The 19,741-nt window shown below is 48.7% G+C and overlaps 1 protein-coding gene across 2 annotated transcripts in view; it reads right to left on the bottom strand.

The window, feature by feature from the left end:
- The window catches only part of CASS4 (Cas scaffolding protein family member 4), a 41,533-nt gene that overhangs the window by 8,309 nt on the left and 13,483 nt on the right, over positions 1-19,741 (bottom strand). For both annotated transcript variants that reach the window (XM_013985477.2, NM_001110431.2), the window contains 2 exon segments: positions 9,697-10,110; positions 2,648-2,749 (listed from right to left, as the gene is read on the bottom strand). In XM_013985477.2, the coding sequence (XP_013840931.2) occupies positions 2,648-2,749; positions 9,697-10,110 (516 nt within the window).

Raw genomic sequence — 19,741 nt, 5'->3', positions numbered from 1 at the left:
TGCTCTGTCATGGGTTTGATCCCTGGCTGGAGAACTTCCACATGTTGCAGGTGCAGCCAAAAAAAAAAAAAAAACAAAAACAAAAAAAACCCACAAATCACTGAAGACTTTGAGGCTTTCAGTCATGATGTTTGGATGGCGGAATTATGTGCTGCACTGGGTGTATTTCCAACCTGCACCACAGCAGTGACCCAAGCCACTGCAGTGACAACAATGGATCCTTAACCCACTGCTCCACAAGAGAACTCCTGTCTTTTTTTTTTTTTTTCTGCATTTTTGCCTTTTCTAGGGCCACTCCCGCGGCATATGGAGGTTCCCAGGCTAGGGGTCGAATCGGAGCTGTAGCTGCCAGCCTACGCCAGAGCCACAGCAACGCGGGATCCGAGCCACGTCTGTGACCTACATCACAGCTCATGGCAACGCTGGATCCTAAACCCACTGAGCAAGGGCAGGGACCAAACCCGAAACCTCATGGTTCCTAGTCGGATTCGTTAACCACTGCGCCATGACGGGAACTCCTGAAAATATTTATTGAATGCGGGTGAATTACTAGACACTGAGCCGAATGACGTATACATGCCTATTAATGAGCAAAAGACATGACACCTATGATGCCAGTACACATAATAGGCATTTTTTTTTTGGTCTTTTTAGGGCCGCACTCACAGCATATGGAAGTTCCCAGACTAGGGGTCAAATTTGGAGCTGCAGCTACCAGCCTATGACAGAGCCACAGCCACAGCAACGCCAGATCTGAGCTGCATTTGCAACCGACCCCACAGCTCAGGGCAATGCTGGATCCTTAACCCACTGATTGAGGCCAGGGATGGAACCCACATCCTCATGGATTTTTTACCACTGAGCTACGATGGGAACGCATCCACATAATAGGCATTTTGTGTGTGTGCAGCAATGAGGAACTATATGCATTAGGATGTGAAAAATAGGCTACACATTCAAAGCGAGCTGAGAGCACCAAAACAGATTTTACAAAGGAAGAGAAAAAGCAGGAATTTAAAGAGGGGGTTTCTTGGGTGGGAGGTGGGCTGTGCGTCTCCTGCTGTGCCCTCCTCAGTGTGGGAAGGAAGAAACTCTTTTCACTGCCTTTGGGCAGAGTGGACAGTGCCCACCAGGACCTTCTGTGACTGAAGTTGTGCCACCTGAGCTTGGGGTCAGAGTGCACCAGGTCTAACCCTGCTGAGACAAGTGACAGGTGAGCTCCTCCATCCTTGTGGCAGGAGCCCAGGCGCCACACACGAGCCGAGAGGCAGGACCTTTCGCTCAAAGGTAGTAGGAAGGTTGGGCACTGCCTGGATGAGACCTGCAAACTCCTCCACTGAGACTTCCGACCCGCAAGTGACCAGGAAGTCACAGAGGCAGCCTGAATTTTCACCGAGACTAGAGCCATGGATCTTGGCCCTGACTGCGTTCAAGATCCACCTGGGACCTTTAATTCCTGCTGCCCAGGGCCCACCCAGCCCTCAGACATCAGTGTCTCCGGGGGTGGTTCCAGGAAGCAGGCCTGGTTAAAGCACCCAGGCCACTCCAATGCGCAGAGCTGGACAGGGCAGCCTGCAGCCACAGGGCAGTTTTGATGGGCTGAGAAATGAGGCAGGGTTTTTTTCTGATTACATGAAGCATTATCTTACAAAATCAAAGTACCAGTGATATTCAAATAAGTTAAAAAAAAAACCCCTAAAATTTCCTCCCCCAGAGATAATCAATGTTAAGACAACCAATGACAACGTTAAGACTGTGATATATATCATTCATATTATTACTTTTAAAAAGTGCAGATACATATATTTGTATATATGCGTATAGGTAGATACATAAGCTATAAAGTATCTACTATAGGGCGCGCCCCTTGTGGCTCAGTGGTAATGAACCTGACTAATATCCATGAGGACCCGGGTTCAATCCCTGGCCTTGATCATTCAGTTAAGGATCTGGCATGGCTGTGGCTGTGGCTGTGGTGTAGGCTGGCAGCTACAGCTCCGATTCAACCCCTAGCCTGGGAACTTCCGTATGCTGTAGGTGCAGCCCTAAAAAGCAAAAAAATAAATACATAAAAAAGTATCTATTACAAGTGAAGTAAAGTTAATTTTTTTTTTTTTTAGGCAAAAAACAGATTTATTAGGATGGAACACTTGTAAGAGATGCAAGCAGGCAGGCATGGAAGCTCTGCCAGTAAAAATTTTTTAAAGTAAAATTTTTTGGAGTTCCTGCCATGGCGAAGTGGGTTAAGAATCTAGCTGCAGCTGCAGTTACAGAGGTGTGGGTTTGATCCCTGGCCCAGAGCAGTGGGTTGAAGGATCTGGCGTTGCTACAGCTGCTGTGTAGGTCACAGCTGCAGCTCCAATTTAGCTTCTGGCCTGGGAACTTCCATGCTGAGGGTATATGGGAAAAAAAAAGTAAAAAAATTTTTAAAATGCTCAAAATGCCAATAACTGTAACATTCTCCTGAGCAGGTCTGGGCTCCCCGGGCACAAAGCCGGCTTCTGAGTGATGATATGACCTTGGGAGTCACGACTGGCTCCGGATCTCCCAGCAGTAAAGCTGAAATGCAGGGCAGCATGATGCTGAGACCCCACCATTTGGATGGAGAGGCCTGGGTGGGGGGAGGGCAGTCACAGATGGGGCTCACCTTTGAGGCTGGGGGGCACCGGCTCTGGGCGGGTACATCATACACCTGGCAAGGCAGAGCTGGCAACGAGGTCCGAGCAGCCCTGGGAATCGTGAAGATGGCCTTGGGGACAGAAAGAAGACACAGGGAAAGAAACATCACTACTGAGTCCACGGATGAGGAGACAGCGGAGGCAGCCGGCAAGTCCTCCAGGACCTGTAACGGGAGGCCCTTTGCTAGGAGACCGGGAATAGCAGGAGGCTGGTGGGGAGGTCTTGGGGTGGAGGGCGGTCTTCCTCGCAGGCTGGCCCATCGCTGCCTGCATCAGCCTCGCCTGGGAGGCGGGTAGGAAACGCAGATTCCTGGGCTCTGTGTCTGTTGTACAGAACCTCTGAGTTTTGACAGAGAAACTGGGAAGCTGCAGGATCGCCAACTTCCCAGGCGATTCTGAGGTTTGCTAGGGTCCGAGGCTGTGCTTCCAATCCTGGGTTATTAACGTGTTTGTCTAATGATGCTGAGGACCCAGCCATGAATGGGCAGACTAGGCTTTTGGGGGGCCACCTTATCTTCTGCTCTGGGATCCCCTCACTGCAGGGGTCAGGAAAACTGACTTGTCCCCACTGGTCTCTGGCTGGCTGGTCTAAGGACAAAGTCGGCAGTGGCTCCCTATCACACTCTGGGTTAATTCCAAGCTCCTCTCGGGCCATCTCCTGTCCAACCCCAGGGACTGTGCAGCTGTCACCCGCCAGTCCCTCTTCTTTCCTTCCTACCCGCCTCCCCCTTCTTCGATCACCAGAGCTCTCGCCCAGCACAGAGCCTTTCCAAATGTGGTTCCACTGCTGTTATTCTGTCAGAGGTCCAGTTTCTTCATGCATCTGACTCTGTGGGTCACACTCGCCCACAAGGCCCTCTACAGACAGCAGTGGGGCTTTCCTGTGTGTGGATTTTCAGGTGGAAAGAAGTCAGGTCAAAAATGCCCAGTGTTTCTTGGAAAACGTAGGCTGAAGGTGGCAATCGATTGTGGGACATGTTTTGAGAAGTGTGGTTTGAAAGGTTTCGGGGGACAGAAGGAAACCCCGGTTCAGAAATTAGAGGGTCTAAAAGAATTTCATTGGGAAATCTGACCCTTTTTACTTGCGATACAAAAGACTGCCCTCTCTGAATTTAAACCAAAATCAAACACCTTCTTTGCATGGTGGGTTTTGTTTTTTTTTTTTTTTCTTTCCAAAAAGAGGCCAGTCTGTTATGTTAAGGAAGTTGGAACAAAAAGTAAAACAAAGCTCAAAATAGTGGTTACCCTGGGGGGAAGTGGCTGGGAGAGGTGGGAGGGGGCTTCTGGAGTGTCAGTTTTGTTCTGCTTCTAGATCTGGATTCTAATGACTGAACAATATACCCTTAGGATCTATAGGTTACACTTTAATAAAAAAAATTAACAGATAAAATATACAAACAACTCACACCACTCAACAACAAAAATCCAAAAAATCCAATTGAAAAATGGGCAGAAAACCTAAATGGACATTTCTTGGAAGCCATATGGATGGCCAGTAGATACATGAAAAAATGCTCAACTCACTAATTATTAGGGAAACGCAAATCAAAACCACAGTGAGGTACCACCTCTCATGGGTCAGAATGGCCATTGTTAATAAGTCTGTGAATAATAAAGCCTGGAGAGGGTGTGGAGAAAAGGGAAACCCTTGGGAATTGCAGGACTGGTGGGAATGTAAATCGGTACAACCACTACAGAAAGCATTACAGAGGTTCCTCAGAAAACTAAATATAGAACTACCATATGATCCAGCAATCCCACTCTCGGGCTTATATCCGGACAACACTTTCATTCAAAAAGATACATGCACCCCTATGTTCATGGCAGCACTGTTCACAATAGCCAAGACATGAAAACAACCTCAGTGTCCATCAACAGATGAATGGATTAAGAAGATGTGGTATATATATGTATATACACAATGGAATACTACTCAGCCATAAAAAAGAACAAAATCATGCCACTCACAGCAACACAGATGCAACTAGAGATTCTCGTACTAAGTGAAGTAAGTCAGAAAGAGAAGGACAAATACCATATGATATCACTTATATGTGGAATTTAAAATATGGCACAAGTGGGAGTTCCCATCGTGGTGCAGTGGTTAACGAATCCGACTAGGAACCATGAGGTTGCGGGTTCGGTCCCTGCCCTTGCTCAGTGGGTTAACGATCCGATGTTGCCGTGAGCTGTGGCGTAGGTCACAGATGTGGCTTGGATCCCGCGTTGCTGTGCTCTGGTGTAGGCCGGTGGCTACAGCTCCGATTAGACCCCTAGCCTGGGAACCTCCATATGCCGCAGGAGCGGCCCAAGAAATAGCAAAAAGACAAAAAAATATATATATATATATGGCACAAGTGAACCTATCTATGAAAGAGAAACAGATTCACAGACATAGAGAACAGACTTGTGGTTGCCAAGGGGGAGGGGGGAGGCAATGGGATGGCCTAGGAGTTTGGGGTTAATAGATGCAAACTATTTAGAATGGATAGATTATAATAAGGTCCTACCATACATCACGGGGAACTATATCCAATCTCCTGGGACAGTCTATGATGGAAAACAATATAAAACACAGAACACGAGTTCCCGCTGTGGCTCAGTGGTTAATGAATCTGACTAGCATCCATGAGGACGCAGGTTCGATCCCGGGCCTTGCTCAGGGGGTTAAGGATCTGGCATTGCTGCAAGCTGTGGTGTAGCTTGAAGACATGGCTTGGATCCTGTGTTGCTGTGGCTGTGGTGTAGCCCAGCAGCTAGAGCTCCGATTTGACCCCTAGCCTGGGAACTAAAAGCAGAAAAAAAAAGGAACATTATATGCACACACACACACACACACACACATGACTGAGTCACTTTGCTATAAGCAGAAACTGGCACAACACTGTAAATCAACTATATTTTAACAATAATAGAAAAAGATTTTTTAAAAAGTTAACAGACGGCTCGGCCACAGAGCCAGGGAAATAAGATCAAGGGCATGTCAAACGCTCTGCCTTGGGTCTGGCAGCCCAGGGGGGTAGAGAGACACGGGCACAACAAAGAACCTTCGTCGCTGGTATTCTGATGCTGGATGGGCCAGTGCGCCTCCCTGGGTACCAGTTTCCTTATTGGTAAATTGAAGGGTTGCTCTACTCTAAGAGGTCTCTTTATCTCTCTAATATGGGGACAACTTGAGAGAAGTGACACATTTCCACCTTCTTGGTTTTTGAGTTTCTGGTCAAGCTGGATCTAGAGATAGTCAACCCGGGTATAAAGGGAATCTTTGAAATGGGCCCCCCAGGCCATGGGCCAAGCTGAAGAACTGGAAAGGGGAGGAGACATCTGCCTTTTCTGTGCATCAGAAGATTCTTAACTGATTATCATCTTGCATTTCTTCTGGCTCCTTTCTTCTTTTTTTTTTTTAAATGGCTGCCCTCACGGCATATGGAGCCAGAGATTGAACCCTGGCCTCCGCAGTGACCTGAGCCATCGGCTGTGCCACAGCGGGAACTCCACAGCTCCTTCCATCTTGCAGTAGAGGGAGAAGCAAAGGTATTCAGAATAACCCAAAGATACAACTTGGGGTGAACTTCAAAGTGATGGGGCCCAGCCTTCTCTTATTACAGAGCAAGAAAGAGGCATGGGGGGGCGGGGGGCGGTGTGGTGATGTTTGAGTCACCCCGTAGAGCCGTGGCTGCCCCAGAAGCCAGGTGAACCTGGGCTCCTGATTTCTAAGCCACAGATGCCATCTCCTGCTCTAAATGACCTTCGAGCACAGAGAAGGTAATGAAAAAGGGGGGATAAAAATATAGACAGGGCAGCCGTGGAGGGAACTTAGGTAGGAATAAAGGGCAGGAAAGTCCCCCAGGTGTTTTACTGGGGCCATCTCAAGAAGCTTCTGGAGCGGCGAGGGGCCCCTGGCTTCTGAATTCCCCTTGGGTAGCTGTGGTTTCTGGTGCATGGCCACAGCCTGCACCCGTGAAGGTGCCATGCTTCAGCTCAAGGACGAATCTTAGAGCTGATGCCCTGACCCTCCCCGGCTTTAGGACAGTAAACTCATCTCTCCTTTTACATCAGCGTCGGGTTAGAAGCCGACTCTGAGGCCGTCATCATGAAGTCGAGCGCAGGACCTGCTCATTCCTTCATCCCGCTGTGGTTTAGGGAGCCCCTGGTGGGAGCCTGGCACTGTGCTGTGGGCTCAGCATCTCTGGTGAACAGCGGACATGGCACCTGCTGTCCTTTAAGGGGGAGGGGAAAATGGTCTTCGTTTTTTTTTTTTTTTTTGGTTTTGTTTTCTTTAGTGGCTTCGAAAAGAAACTCAAATTAGCTTCAGCCAAGGCCTCTTTTTAGGCTGGAGGAGCCAGCACCCGAGGCCCTGCTCTGGGTGAGCTGCTCAGATGACAGCTGAGGGTGCCAGGCCCCCGATGTGGGCCAGCTGTTCCAGAAAAGGGTCTTGGGGTCCAGCTCACGGCTGGCTTCCTTCTGGCGTTGGGGGCCAGGGCCCAACGAGTGGCAGCTGTTCTGTGTAACAACTGCCTCTCTGGCTGGCAGCCCAGGGAGGCGGGAAATCTGAAGTATGCCTTATCTTTCAAGGAACCAAAGCCTTCCTGTTTGAAGAAGGTGCTGGAAGCTGGTGTGGAAGAGGCCTGCGAGGTAAGTGGGACATTGTGTGTGTGTGTCTGTGTGTATCCAGCACATACATCAGGGGACGCGGTCTTTCCTGGACACAGACCTCGCCAGGACCTCTGTCCAGAAGTGTGGCCCGGTGGGATGTGTCATCTGAGCTGAAAGCAAAGTGTGTGATGGCAGAAAATGCCCGCAGAGACTGAATGCAAATCTGTTCTGCATTCTTAACACCTCGTGAAGGCCAGGGCTTGGGGGAAAACAGTACATTATTTTTCTCTTCTTTTAATTCCTTTCTTTCTTTAAAAAAAAATGTTCCATTCTGCATTGACTGTCTGCTTCTTTTCCTCTGCTTTAACTGTTATTTTTTAAAATTACAGCTGCAGTAAATGTTCTATATAACACACAAATCAACTTCTAACCTCTTTGTTCATCAGATATTTATCAAGTACCCATCCCAGGCCAGGCATGGTCCTAGATGCTGGGGACACAGGAATGAAAAAAATAAAGGCCCCTGCTCAATGGCTTCTTTCACTTTCTCTGAAACCTATTCCACTTCCTCAGGCTAACCACTGTTGGTACATGATCCTTTAAGTGTGCACACATGCACACATACGCACACAGATCATTTTTTTTTTTTGTTTTTGTTTGTTTGGTTTTTATTTAAATGGCTCTCTCTCCCACCTGATAAATACTGCATAGAACTGCTTCATCTTTTTTTCACAACTGCGTAGTAGTTCATGGCAGGGCCATGCCAAGATTTATGTAGCCAATCCTCCATGAATACCTGTTTAGGTATCTTGGATTTCTCCCTAGAACAATTACTGCTATAAAGGCCATGGCCTCCTCATCCAGGTGTATTTTTGCCTTCTTGTGTATTTCTGCAGCATTTGTGGAAGCAAAGTTTCTGGGTTGAAAATAACACATATTTCAAATCTGATGAGTGATTTCTTGCCTTTGAAACCATGGAAATGCAACCCCCCCCCATTCACCACTGGCCATTTAGTGTTCCTTCTTATGCAAACAAAGACCACCGTGGTACCACCTCACTCCGGTCAGAATGGCCATCACTAACTACTCTGCAAATAACAAATGCTGGAGAGGGTGTGGAGCACAGGGAACCCTCCTGCACTGTTGGTAGGAATGTAAGCTGGTGCAGCCTCTATGGAAAACAGTATTGAGATTCCTCAGAAACATAAATATAGAACTACTACATGACCCAGCAACCCCACTCCTGGGCACATATATGGACAAAATTATAATTCAAAAAGATAGCAGCACCATTCACAATAGCCAAGACATGGGAACAACCTCCATGTTCACTGACAGAGGAACGGATTAAGAAGATGTGGTACACATACACAATGGAATACGACTCAGCCATGAAAGAATGAAATCGTGCCATTCACAGCAACGCGGATGCAACTAGAGCTTCTCATGTGAAGCGAGGTAAGTCAGAAAGAGAAAGACAAATACCATATGATGTCACTTATATGTGGAATCTAAAATATGGCACAGATGAACTTACCTACAGAACAGAAACAGACACACAAGACATAGACTACAGACTTGTGGTTGCCAAGGGGGAGTGGGGGAGGGAATGGGATGGACGGGGAGTCTGGGGTTGGTAGATGCAAACGATTACATTTAGAAAGAATAAACAACAAGGTCCTATTGCAGCACAGGGGACTCTATCCAATCTCCTGGGACAGACCATGATGGAAAAGAATATAAAAAAGAATGTGTGCATATGCGTGACTGATTCACTTTGCTGCACAGCAGGAACTGGCACAGCACGGTCAAGCAAATATACTCTAATAAAATTTTTAAAAATAAAATAAAAAATACATTTCAACAAAATCTCTTTTAAATCTATAAAGTATCCAAATGATCATTTTTAAAAAAAAGAGCACCCTGAACTTTTTTTTTTTTTTTTTTTTTTTTTTTTTTTAGGGCTGCACCTGCGGCATATGGAGGTTCCCAGGCTAGGGGTTGAATCAGAGCTGCAGTTGCCGGCCTACACCACAGCCACAGCAACGCCAGATCCGAGCCGTGTCTGTGACCTACATTACAGCTCACAGCAACGCCGGATCCTTAACCCACTGAGTGAGGCCAGGGACCGAACCTGCGTCCTCATGGATACTAGTCAGATTCGTTTCCACGGCGCCACCATGGGAACCCTCACCTTGAACACTCAGTTTCCTGCCAAATATGGGCGTCCTGGAGAGCTGGGAGGTGCCACGTGTGTTAAATGCAACCCAAACTGGGGCCAAACACAAGCTCACCCCATCCCCCCAACCATCTGGTTCCCACCTTGCGCCTGGTCTCCTGGTGGACCCCGTGACTCAGGGGGAGCTAAGCCCCAGGGCGTGGCGTGCCCTTGAGCTGATTCTTCCACCTGCAAACAGCTTACCTGTTTGGGAAAGCTCAGGGTCTTTTCACAGACGATCCTGGCGCAGGTGGGTGGGTCAGGGAACTCGTAGATCTGGACCGTGGGAGGCGGGGGCCCCTCCACCCAGCTCTTCATCTGCTCATACACGGGGCCTGGCGTCGGGGGGCTGGGCACCTCGTAGTTCTCCTGGGAGCGGCCGGGAGCCTCTTCCAGGCCACCGAAGAAAGGGGGACAGGGCCCGTCTGCGGGGGCCTCCTCGAGGATCTGGAGGCGGTTGGCAGGGGCCAGGCCTTGCCTCCCGTGGAGCAGACACGTCCACCAGCCCTCGCTTTCCGGCACGTCCTGTTCCAGAATGGTCAGGATGTCTCCTCTGCAGAAAGCCAGCTCGTCGGAGCAGTCAGGGTGGTTGTCATAAAGCGCCCGGGCCAGGAGCGCCTGGGGCAGGGGAGGAAGAGGTCACGGTTATTGCCGCTGCCAATGACCCTGCAGTGATGTCGCTGGTTTAGAACCCGGCTGCTCTTTCACCTCATTTCCTTGACCCCAAAGGCCCTTGTCCCCGCTGTTGGCCTGATTTCTTTGGTGGGGGGGTGGGGCTCTCAGGTAAAACGATCACATCCCCCAGGAAGTCTCACCTGCACGCGGAGACCAGGTCCAATCTCCCCAATATGCTCTCATGGCTCTGATCTAATTTATAGCAACGACGGCCCTCCTAGTTACATAATTGAATGTAGCCTAGCACCGAGTCGGGGTGAAGTCCCCGCTCTGTGAATTCCCAGCCATGCCCTTGAGTAAATTAACTACTCTCTTTGGGGGCCTTAGTGTTCTTGTCTGTACAATGGGAATAACAGTACTATCTACTTCACAGAGTTATGGTGAGAGTTAAATGGGTCAGTATGTATAGGAAGCTCTTTGAACTGGCATTTGGTGAGTGCTCAGTAAGGCTGGGCTGTTAACCGTCAACACCATTCGACGGCTCTGTGTCTGGTTGTTGCTATTTTTCTCTTAACTGGGATTAAGTCCCATGACTCTGGGACCAGAAATCCCCCAGCTTGCTGCTCTCGCCCCAGCATCAGGCTCGGCCCCAGGACAGAGCAGAAGCCCTTTCGATGTTCATCTATCCGCATGCAACAAAACAAGGACACAGGGGGGGAGTGATTCGTCTACACAGCCAGGACCCAAACACAGGCAATCTCCTGATTCTCAGACCCGTGTTCCTTCCCTAAAGCCCCTTCGTACTGGAAGTTTCTGCTGCAAATAAGTGAACTATTTGTTTCTGGGGGTTTCAAAGTAATCGCCTTTGTCCCTCCCTTATTATATCAAAGCATATTAGTCACAGGGAAAATTAGGAAATAGAGAAGCAAAAAGAAGACAGTGAAAAGCACCCATCATCCCACCATTCAGAGGTAATGATTCCATTTCGGTTGCTTTTTTATTTTTTCTTTCTTTTTTTAAAATTATGGTTGTTTTACAATCAACTGTGCCAATTTCTGCTGTGCAGCAAAGTGACTTAGTTATATATATATATATATATATATATATATATATATATATACCTTCTTTTATAATACATGTATTATTTTCCACCATGGTCTGTTTTAGGGGATTGGCTAGAGCTCCCTGTGCTCTGCAGCACAACTGCATCGCTCATCCCTCTAAACATAATCGTTTGCATCTTTTCACCCCCAGCTTCCAGTTCACCCCCTCCCTCTTCCCTCTCCCTTGGCAACCACAAGTCTGTTCTCCACGTCTCTGAGTCGGTTGCAGGTGCTTTTTAAAAAATTAAATTTTGTTCATCATATTTTTTATCCCAACTCGTTCCTAGGACACACAGTTTATAAAGAAAGCAAAAATGACCAGCACTCCCATTACATCTGTTGTCAATTGATGCTTGTTTTGCATAATCTTTTTTTCTGTCACCACACTGGGATTGGATGGCCAGCTGCTGTGAAACACCGTCTTAAACCCACAGGCAGGCCGGAGTGGATCTGGGGAAACACTGCCTGTCTATCTGAGACGCTGCAGCGGAAGGCGATCCTGCACGCAGGCAGCCGGGCACTGACCATCCCCAGAGTCCAGAGCAGCTGAGAGCCTCCTAGGAGACATGCCTTTTGCACATGAAGCCTTCTTCCTGGCTACGCACGCGGTACAAGTTCCTCAAGGACAGGACACAACACAAGGAAACAGAAACCACCAAAAATGCCTACAGTGCCACCAAGCACAGGTCACCACTGTGACTCCTTAGGCTCGTGTCTTTCGGGAACTTTTCTTAGTCTCACACACACACCTAGAGTCACAGTTATATTTTAAAATGTACACTGAGGCTTTGGGATGGAAATGGTATAAAATTTGGTTGTGATGATTGTTGCACAACTATAAATGTAATAAAATTCATGGAGTAATGAAAAAAATTCAATGCAGTCCCACAATAGATAGTTTTATAATCTGCTTCTTTTCCCCCCACTTTAAGTTTTTAAAATCTGTTTTTCGTTTGTTTTTTTGTCCTTTTGCCATTTCTTGGGCCGCTCCCTCGGCACATGGAGGTTCCCAGGCTAGGGATCGAATTGGAGCTGTAGCCACCGGCCTACGCCAGAGCCACAGCAACGCGGGATCCGAGCTGCGTCTGCAACCTACACCACAGCTCACGGCAACGCCGGATCCTTAACCCACTGAGCGAGGCCAGGGATCGAACCCACAACCTCATGGTTCCTAGTCGGATGCGTTAACCCCTGAGCCACGACGGGAACTCCTAAAATCTGTTTTTAAAACAGATTGTGAACATCTTCCTCTGTCCTGAGACAGGTTTCCTCATTACCCTTTTAACTAGCAGAATGCTTTTGCACTGTATGAATGACCCATAACCTGTCCTTCCTGATTTGGGGACATTTTAGCTAATTCCAGTTCAGAGGGATTACAGTGCTGAAATGATGGTTTTCTCAGACAACCAGCCGCACCCCCCGCCCCCACTTATTTCCAGAGAGCCATTTCTAGGGAGGGGAGCTGGCAGGGTAGCAACCACCACGGCTCTTCTTCCGTGCTCCGCACAGCCCTCCAGCCAGCCCTGACTCACTTTCACGCCCACTGGCCACGAGCCTTGAATGAAAGGGCCTTTTCCTTTGCGCCCTCACCTATCCTGCCCATTATCTCTACTGGATGGCACGTTTCGTTCCAAAATCTTTGCCAGGAAAATGGAAAATGTTTTTTTAACACGCTCTCGGCCACGCCCAGATGAGTGGATAACTTGCCGTTCGGGAAGAGTGTCACCTCCTTGGGACATCGCCACCGTTCATTCATTTTCTAAAGAAAGAAAACGATCTTAAAAGTTACAGGCACAGGCCTGGTGAGGCCCCTGCCGCCTGCAGGGCTTGCCCCTCTCGTCCACAGTGAACCAGAGACCCTCAGCGAGAACGGACGGTACGGAGTCTCACTTCTCGGAGGCTGAGTCGTTTTAGGAGTCGGGGATCCGGAGAAGCATCCCCTTGGTCAGCGCGTGCTCCTTTACAAATGCAGCCAAGCGTTACCGAGCGTTTACCAGCACTGCTCCTGGGCTGGAGTTTTCGGGAGCACGGGTTCGGGCCGTGTTATTTCCCATTCTGCGACCCTTCGGCAGCTCCCAACATCCTTTGGATGAAGCTCCATCTCTGCCAAACGTCCAGGCGCCGTGGGATCCTGCTCCTGCCTCCCGGCATCGCTTCCTTATCACGCATGCGCGCCACCCGTTTGGGGGTCCCCGGGTCTTTCGCGCATGCTCTTCCCTTGATTCAAAGCAATCATCAGCCTTGCACCCTGTGAAATCCCTCTCATGCTTCCAGACTCATCTGAACATCTCTGCCTTGGAAAAGGAGGCCTGGCTACCCCCAGATCCCCCAGACTAAGCTAGTCCTCCCCGATACGTTGCTCAGCACCCGTCCACGCCAGGACTTAGGACATTTGTATTTCATTCACTAAGTGGGAGATCACGTATTTGGCATCTGTCTCCCTGCAGAGCACCCGCTCCAGCAGAGCAGGGACCACGCCGTCCTGCTCCCCCTGCCTTCCCAGAGTCCAGCACCCAGCAGGTGCTCACTGCTACCTGGTGAGTTAATGGATGGATAAGGATGAGTAACGCGATGCCCTTTGTCCTGTCCACGTTTTTGGAAGGTAGAGAGACACACAGCACCACGATGAGAGCTCTTATTTCTGTCGCGAGAAGCATTTAAAAGGAAGCTCTCTGGCTCTCTGGCCACCTTTTTAGATGGCCTCCAGTAAGAATGACCCTTGAGGAGTTCCCTGGTGGCTCAGCAGGTTAAGAACCTGGCATTGTCGCTGCTGTAGCACAGTTGGCCTGGGAACCTCTGCATGCCATGGGTGCAGCCAAAAAAAAAATGATGCTGGTGAGGTCCAGAAGATGGATCTCAAGACCTACTAGTCTGCCCGCTCAAGCACTGTCACTTCAATGTGCTGTGAGCAGGTTTCATGAATGTAGGCACTCAGCTTGGAGAACCCAGCGGAGATGAAGCCTTCAGAAGGAACAGAGTTTTCGAATCGTATGGAGGGCATGATTAGAGGTCTTGATCTAGTACAGCGACTTGCTACTCTAGGGATTTTTTTCCAGCTAAGGAAGCCCAGAAACTTCTCTTCAGTTAGAAAAGATAACCTGAAAAGTTATGGTTTATCCTCTTGTTGGTTGGACCTTCACGAATCAGTTTAACAAAGTCTTTGACATGAGTTCATTTTATATTCATCTGAGTCATGATGTTACCTTTTTGAAAAATGACACTTTGTCCACACTGGGAAGAAAACGGAAAACAAAACACACTCTCCAACCTATCACAATTCCTATGAAACACATCTAACACAGCCGGAAAGAAAAAGCCCATCGTCTGAGACGTGCTTGCCTTTGTCTAGAAACCACGCAGTGTGTGTGTTCACAGGGCAGCTGCTTCTATGGCAGCTGCTTGGAAGTGTCCAGATTGGCATCAGCTTAGCTGGTGGGGTTGCCTATCATGAAAGACGGGGATGCTGTTACCCTCCACCCTGCGGGGCACCCACAGCTGTCCAAGATGGACAGCGACAATCTTACCCCAAGACAGTTTACTCTGCACTTAGAGCCTGGAGCTGTCAGAGCAGCAGCCTACGTCCTAAAGGACATGAAGTCTCAGCAAAGGAAAACTCCAAATATGTTGTGATAACACGATTCCCCTCAGAATAGTCCAGGGCCATCTTCTGCAATCCACTCATATCTCAGAGGTTTAATAACAATGCCCTTCAAGATTTGTGTTATAAAAGAATTCAATACATGTGAGAAAGCTTGGGAACAGCAGACTTTACTGAATGGGGACCTATTATTTGTTGGGTGCACTGAAGCCATTATCTCATTTAAGTCTCAGATGCCTCCAAGGTAGGTTTTCTTTCTTTCTTGGCCATACCCACGGCATGTGGACGTTCCTGGGCCAGGGATTGAACCCACACTGCTGTTGCAACCTACACCACAGCTGTGGCAATCCCAGATCCTTAACCCACTGCAACACGTGGGAACTTCCATGAGGTGGGTTTTCTTAGTCCCATTTTACAAGGACACTGAAGGACAGAGAGATCAAATGACTTGCCCAAGGTCACATGGACTCTAAGCATTCTCACATCCATTACTGCACCCTTCCCCTTATAATAATTATTATAATTGTTTATAATAATGATAATTAATAATAATAATAATTATTATAATTCATTCTCCAGACAGTTGCCAGAATATTTTATACACACAAATCAGACTGTGGGTCTCCTGTTTTAAAACACCCATTCGCTTGCAACCACACTGAGAATAAAATCTAACCTCCCTAGCCGATCGGCCTCCTAGCTCCTCATGTTAATTTCTCTCCAGCAGCACTGCTTTCTGACTTTTCTTTGATGCGCTGAGCTTGCTTCTGCCTCAGGACCTTTGCCCTGGCTAGTCCTCTGCCCAGAACACTCTTCCGCCAGATCTTTGCATAACTGACAGATCTCCCACGGAGGCTGTCCCTGACCTGTGCAGGCAGGACTCCAAGAGGGTGACCCTCTGGGCATGTTCAAGAAAGGATCCAGGAGTTCCCATCATGGCTCAGTGGTTAACAAACCCAACTAGCATCCATGAGGACGTGGGTTTGATCCCTGGCCTTGCTCAGTGGGTTAAGGAGCCTGTGTTGCCGTGAGCTGTGGTGTAGGTCAAAGATGCGGCTCGGATCCCTAGTTGCTGCGGCGGTGGCATAAGCCGGCAGCTGTAGCTCCAATTCGACCCCTTCCATGTGCCGTGGGTGCAGCCCTAAAAAGACAAAAGACCAAAACCAAAACCAAAACAAAAAAATCACGCAAAAAAGAAAGGATCCAGTGGGGCAAGCCAGGCTTCCAAGGACAGGCTGGCTGGCAGGGTGTGGAGAACCAGAAAGAGCAGCCACAACAAACACGCATCAGGCACCTCTGTCCTTGGCCCTGTGCTGAACGCCTTAGAGACAACAGATGGAAGTGACCGACAGCCCTGCGAAGCATCCCGAGAAGAACTATGAGTGTTGCTGAGGCCATGCCCATGTTATTATTATTATTTTTTTTTAGGGTTCCACCTGCAGCAGATGGAAGTTCCCAGGCTAGGGGTCTAATCAGAGCTGGGGCTGCCAGCCTACACCACAGCCACAGCCACACCAGATCTGAGCCATGTCTGCGACCTATATGAAGCTTGTGGCAACACCGGATCCTTAACCCATTGAGCGAGGCTGGGGATGGAACCCGCATCCTCATGGATACTAGTCGGGTTCTTAACCCACTGAGCCACAACAGGAACGCTCCAAGTGACTTTTTAACAGGGTGTTACTGGGGGAACATTTGTGTAGGTACTAAAGAGAGGAAGGAGGATATATGCTTATATTTTTATTCTCTTTGGGCACAAAGGCAGTTCGATTTTAGGTGCAGTGGGAGAAATCTTCTTCACCAGTTTTCAAAAAGAGCGTTTCCTGCAAATGCCCATTTTCATACAATAGCTGGGAGTTGCGAAAGGAGGATGAATAAGCATCGAAGGAAGAAGGGACAGGAGTTTAGGGAAATAAAGGCAAAGAATAAGAGATTCCCTTTCCAGGGAGACCTTCACACAATGGCCAGATGCAAGGTCCTAACCTAAACTCAATCGGCTACATGTGAAATAGATAACCCACAAGGACCCGCAGCACAGGGAACTATATATTTTGTAATAATCTATAAGGGAAAAGAAGCTGAAAAAAAGGAATATGTAGATGTATAATATATGTATAACTGAATCACTATGTCGTATACCTGAAACTAAGGTGACAAAAAATAATAATAGTGTTATAAAAATAAAACAAGGGCGTTCCCTGGTGGCCTAGGGGGCTGAGGGTCTAGCATCGTCACTCCTATGGCTTGGGTCATTTCTGTGGCGTGGGTTTGATCCCTGGCTCAGGAACTTTGGCATGCTGTGGGTATGACAAAAAGAAAGCAAGAAAAACCAAAAAATAAAAAGCAACTGAATCAGCAATGAGCCATGGGAGTAATTAGCTAGTTTCATTCATTCATCAAGATTGTCTTAAGCACCATGATATGCGGGTACTGTTTTGGAGATACAGCAGCGAACAAGACAGCTCCTGATCTCTTGCCAGTGTACGTTCCAGTAGAGGAGACACACTCCAATCAAATCAGAAAAATCAGAATAAATACAGCATTTCTTTCTTTCTTTTTTGCTTTTTAGGGCCCCACTTGTGGCATACAGAGGTTCCCAGGCCAAGGGTCTAATTGGAGCTACAGCTGCCAGCCTACACCACAGCCACAGCAACGCCAGATCTGAGCTGCATCTGCGACCTACACCAGAGCTCACGGCAATGCCAGATCCTTAACCCACTGAGCGAGGCCAGGGATTGAACCCTCAACCTCACGGTTCCTTGTCGGATTCGTTTCCGCTGTGCCATGACGGGACTTCCCAGCGTTTCTGGGAGGGCAGGATGGTAACTGCCAGGGAGAAGAAAATACAGAAAGTTGGGAAGCGTTACAAGTGCACTTGGCAAGCGGTGATGGATCGGGGCACAGGGAAAGTTCCCCGACAAAGGGCTGTGGAGGCTGCAATCTGGGGGCGAGTGGAGGTTAGTGGTGAGCAAGAGCAGTGGGTGAGTGTGGGCAGGAGGGAGGGAGTGAATGTGTGTGTGTGTGTGAAGTGCGTGGGGAGTTAGAGGAACTGAAAGATGACCAGGCTGTCTAGAGAGGCGTAGGCAAAAATCTGGGGCTTGATTTCCATATTGGTTGATGTTTATCTGAATGCCGGGCGGAAAGGGGATGTGGCGGAGCCCGTGTCAAGCTGGAGAGGCTCATCAAAGCCAGTTGTCCAGTCCAGGCGGAGACGCCGGTGGCTGGGGGGAGGGGGAGGTCGGCTGGAGGGCAGCTGGAGGGAGGATTGGTGAGGGATCATGCGCAATTTCGGGTGAGTCTTCTAAGAAGGGCAGGATGGTAACTGCCAGGGAGAGGAGGAGGGGTGCGGCGTGGCCCAGGGGAAGGAAGATGCAGAGAGATTTGGTCCCCACACTCAGTCTTCTGCAGGGACATAAAGAGCCAGCAGCTACAGTTCTGAGCAGAAGCAGAGGAGTTGAGCCCGTGGAATGCCACCTGTGGAAGCTTCCGTCTTGGGCTTCTCCATCATTCCCATCGCCAGGTTGGTCATCCCCCCTGCAGACCGGGAGTGAGGGCACAGCTCTTCAGTGACTGTCCCCACGCTGGCTCTCCAAGTGCCCAGCTTGCCTTTCTGCTTTAAGGTCACTGCAGCAGGCAGTAGAGTGGGGATTCACACTCGAGCTTGTCTGACTCTGAAGCCTGCCGTTGTCAATTCACCACACAGCCTCTCCAAGTCTAAGTCAATTTCCCCCCTCTGATCTGCTAAAGTCAAGGTGCACGTAACCTGGGAAGGAGCTGACTTAAGGATATTGCTAGGCAGGAACAGAAAACTCAGATGATCATAGGAGATGGGCAAGAAGTATATGTACGTGAAGCTGGCCAGGTGTCAGACATTTGGGAGTGGTGGAGCCTGCGGCGTGCTTAGAGAGACGTAAGAAAATAACTACATGGACCCAATGAAGTTCTCTGCGGCTGAGTCCAGCCCACTGCTGGGGTCTTCGAGGCTCCACGCTGGTTTCCTTTGCAAATTGGAAGTTAATAGGCAGGGGGCTGGAGCATTTCTGCCCAAGGCAGGACTCCTCCAAAGGGCATTCTGTTTTGAAGCCTTTCACTGTGTTATGTCCAGGACTGTGTGAACTGCTTGTAGTCTGAGGCTCTCTCTACCCTCTCCTGCCTGGTCCCCTTTCCCTTCACAAAGGGCAGATCAGCATCACAGCCCAGTCCTGCTGCCTCCTCACTTTATCTTTCACAAGGGCTCCCCCCGCCCCCAGACCCCTAAAATGAAAGTATTAGTGGCCAGGCGATAGGAGAAGAGAGCTTCTGAGATGGTTTCCATCAACGTAGCTAGAAAATTATCATTTCCTTGGGAAGGCAGATCACACGATGAGGTCACCAGCTCACAGCAGGAAGTAGTAGATAAATAAGTCTCCCCAGCAGGAAGAGATAGAGATCAGAGATGCAGAAGGAGCCCTGAGCAGCCGGTGGTCGCTGGGCCCCCGCTCTGTACAGCGTCATGGAAACTCATGAACAAGATGGGCATTTTTCTTCTACTAAAATCCTTTTTTGGAAAGCGTCCATGTTTAGCATTTTAACTTCCTTCTCACAGATTCCATGACTGACTTCCAAGAATTCTTAGTTTTGGGGGAAGGTGATAGAATGGTTTATACTTCCTGTCTGAGGCCATGAGAGAGAGAAGTTATACAAAAGGCACAAGTTTCCAAAAATGTATACATTTTAAATATTTCAGATCCTTTGATGTATGGGAAATGTGAATCCCTGAAGTTCATGGAACCTCTCCCTGGATGTAGGAACTTTTACTTTGAGGTCCTATGTCTTTACGAGGCTGCTGAGCCCAGATGCCGAGTACATGCAGAATGGAGAAAGGTCTTTGATCATCTTTAAAGACAACTGGCTTCCCCTTCAATGCACTTGGAAATATTTTGCGTTATGTAAA

This window comes from Sus scrofa, chromosome 17 (assembly GCF_000003025.6).
Source record: "Sus scrofa isolate TJ Tabasco breed Duroc chromosome 17, Sscrofa11.1, whole genome shotgun sequence".
In the NCBI taxonomy this organism is placed as follows: Eukaryota; Metazoa; Chordata; class Mammalia; order Artiodactyla; family Suidae; genus Sus; species Sus scrofa.
This window is presented reverse-complemented; position numbering and strand designations above follow the sequence as displayed.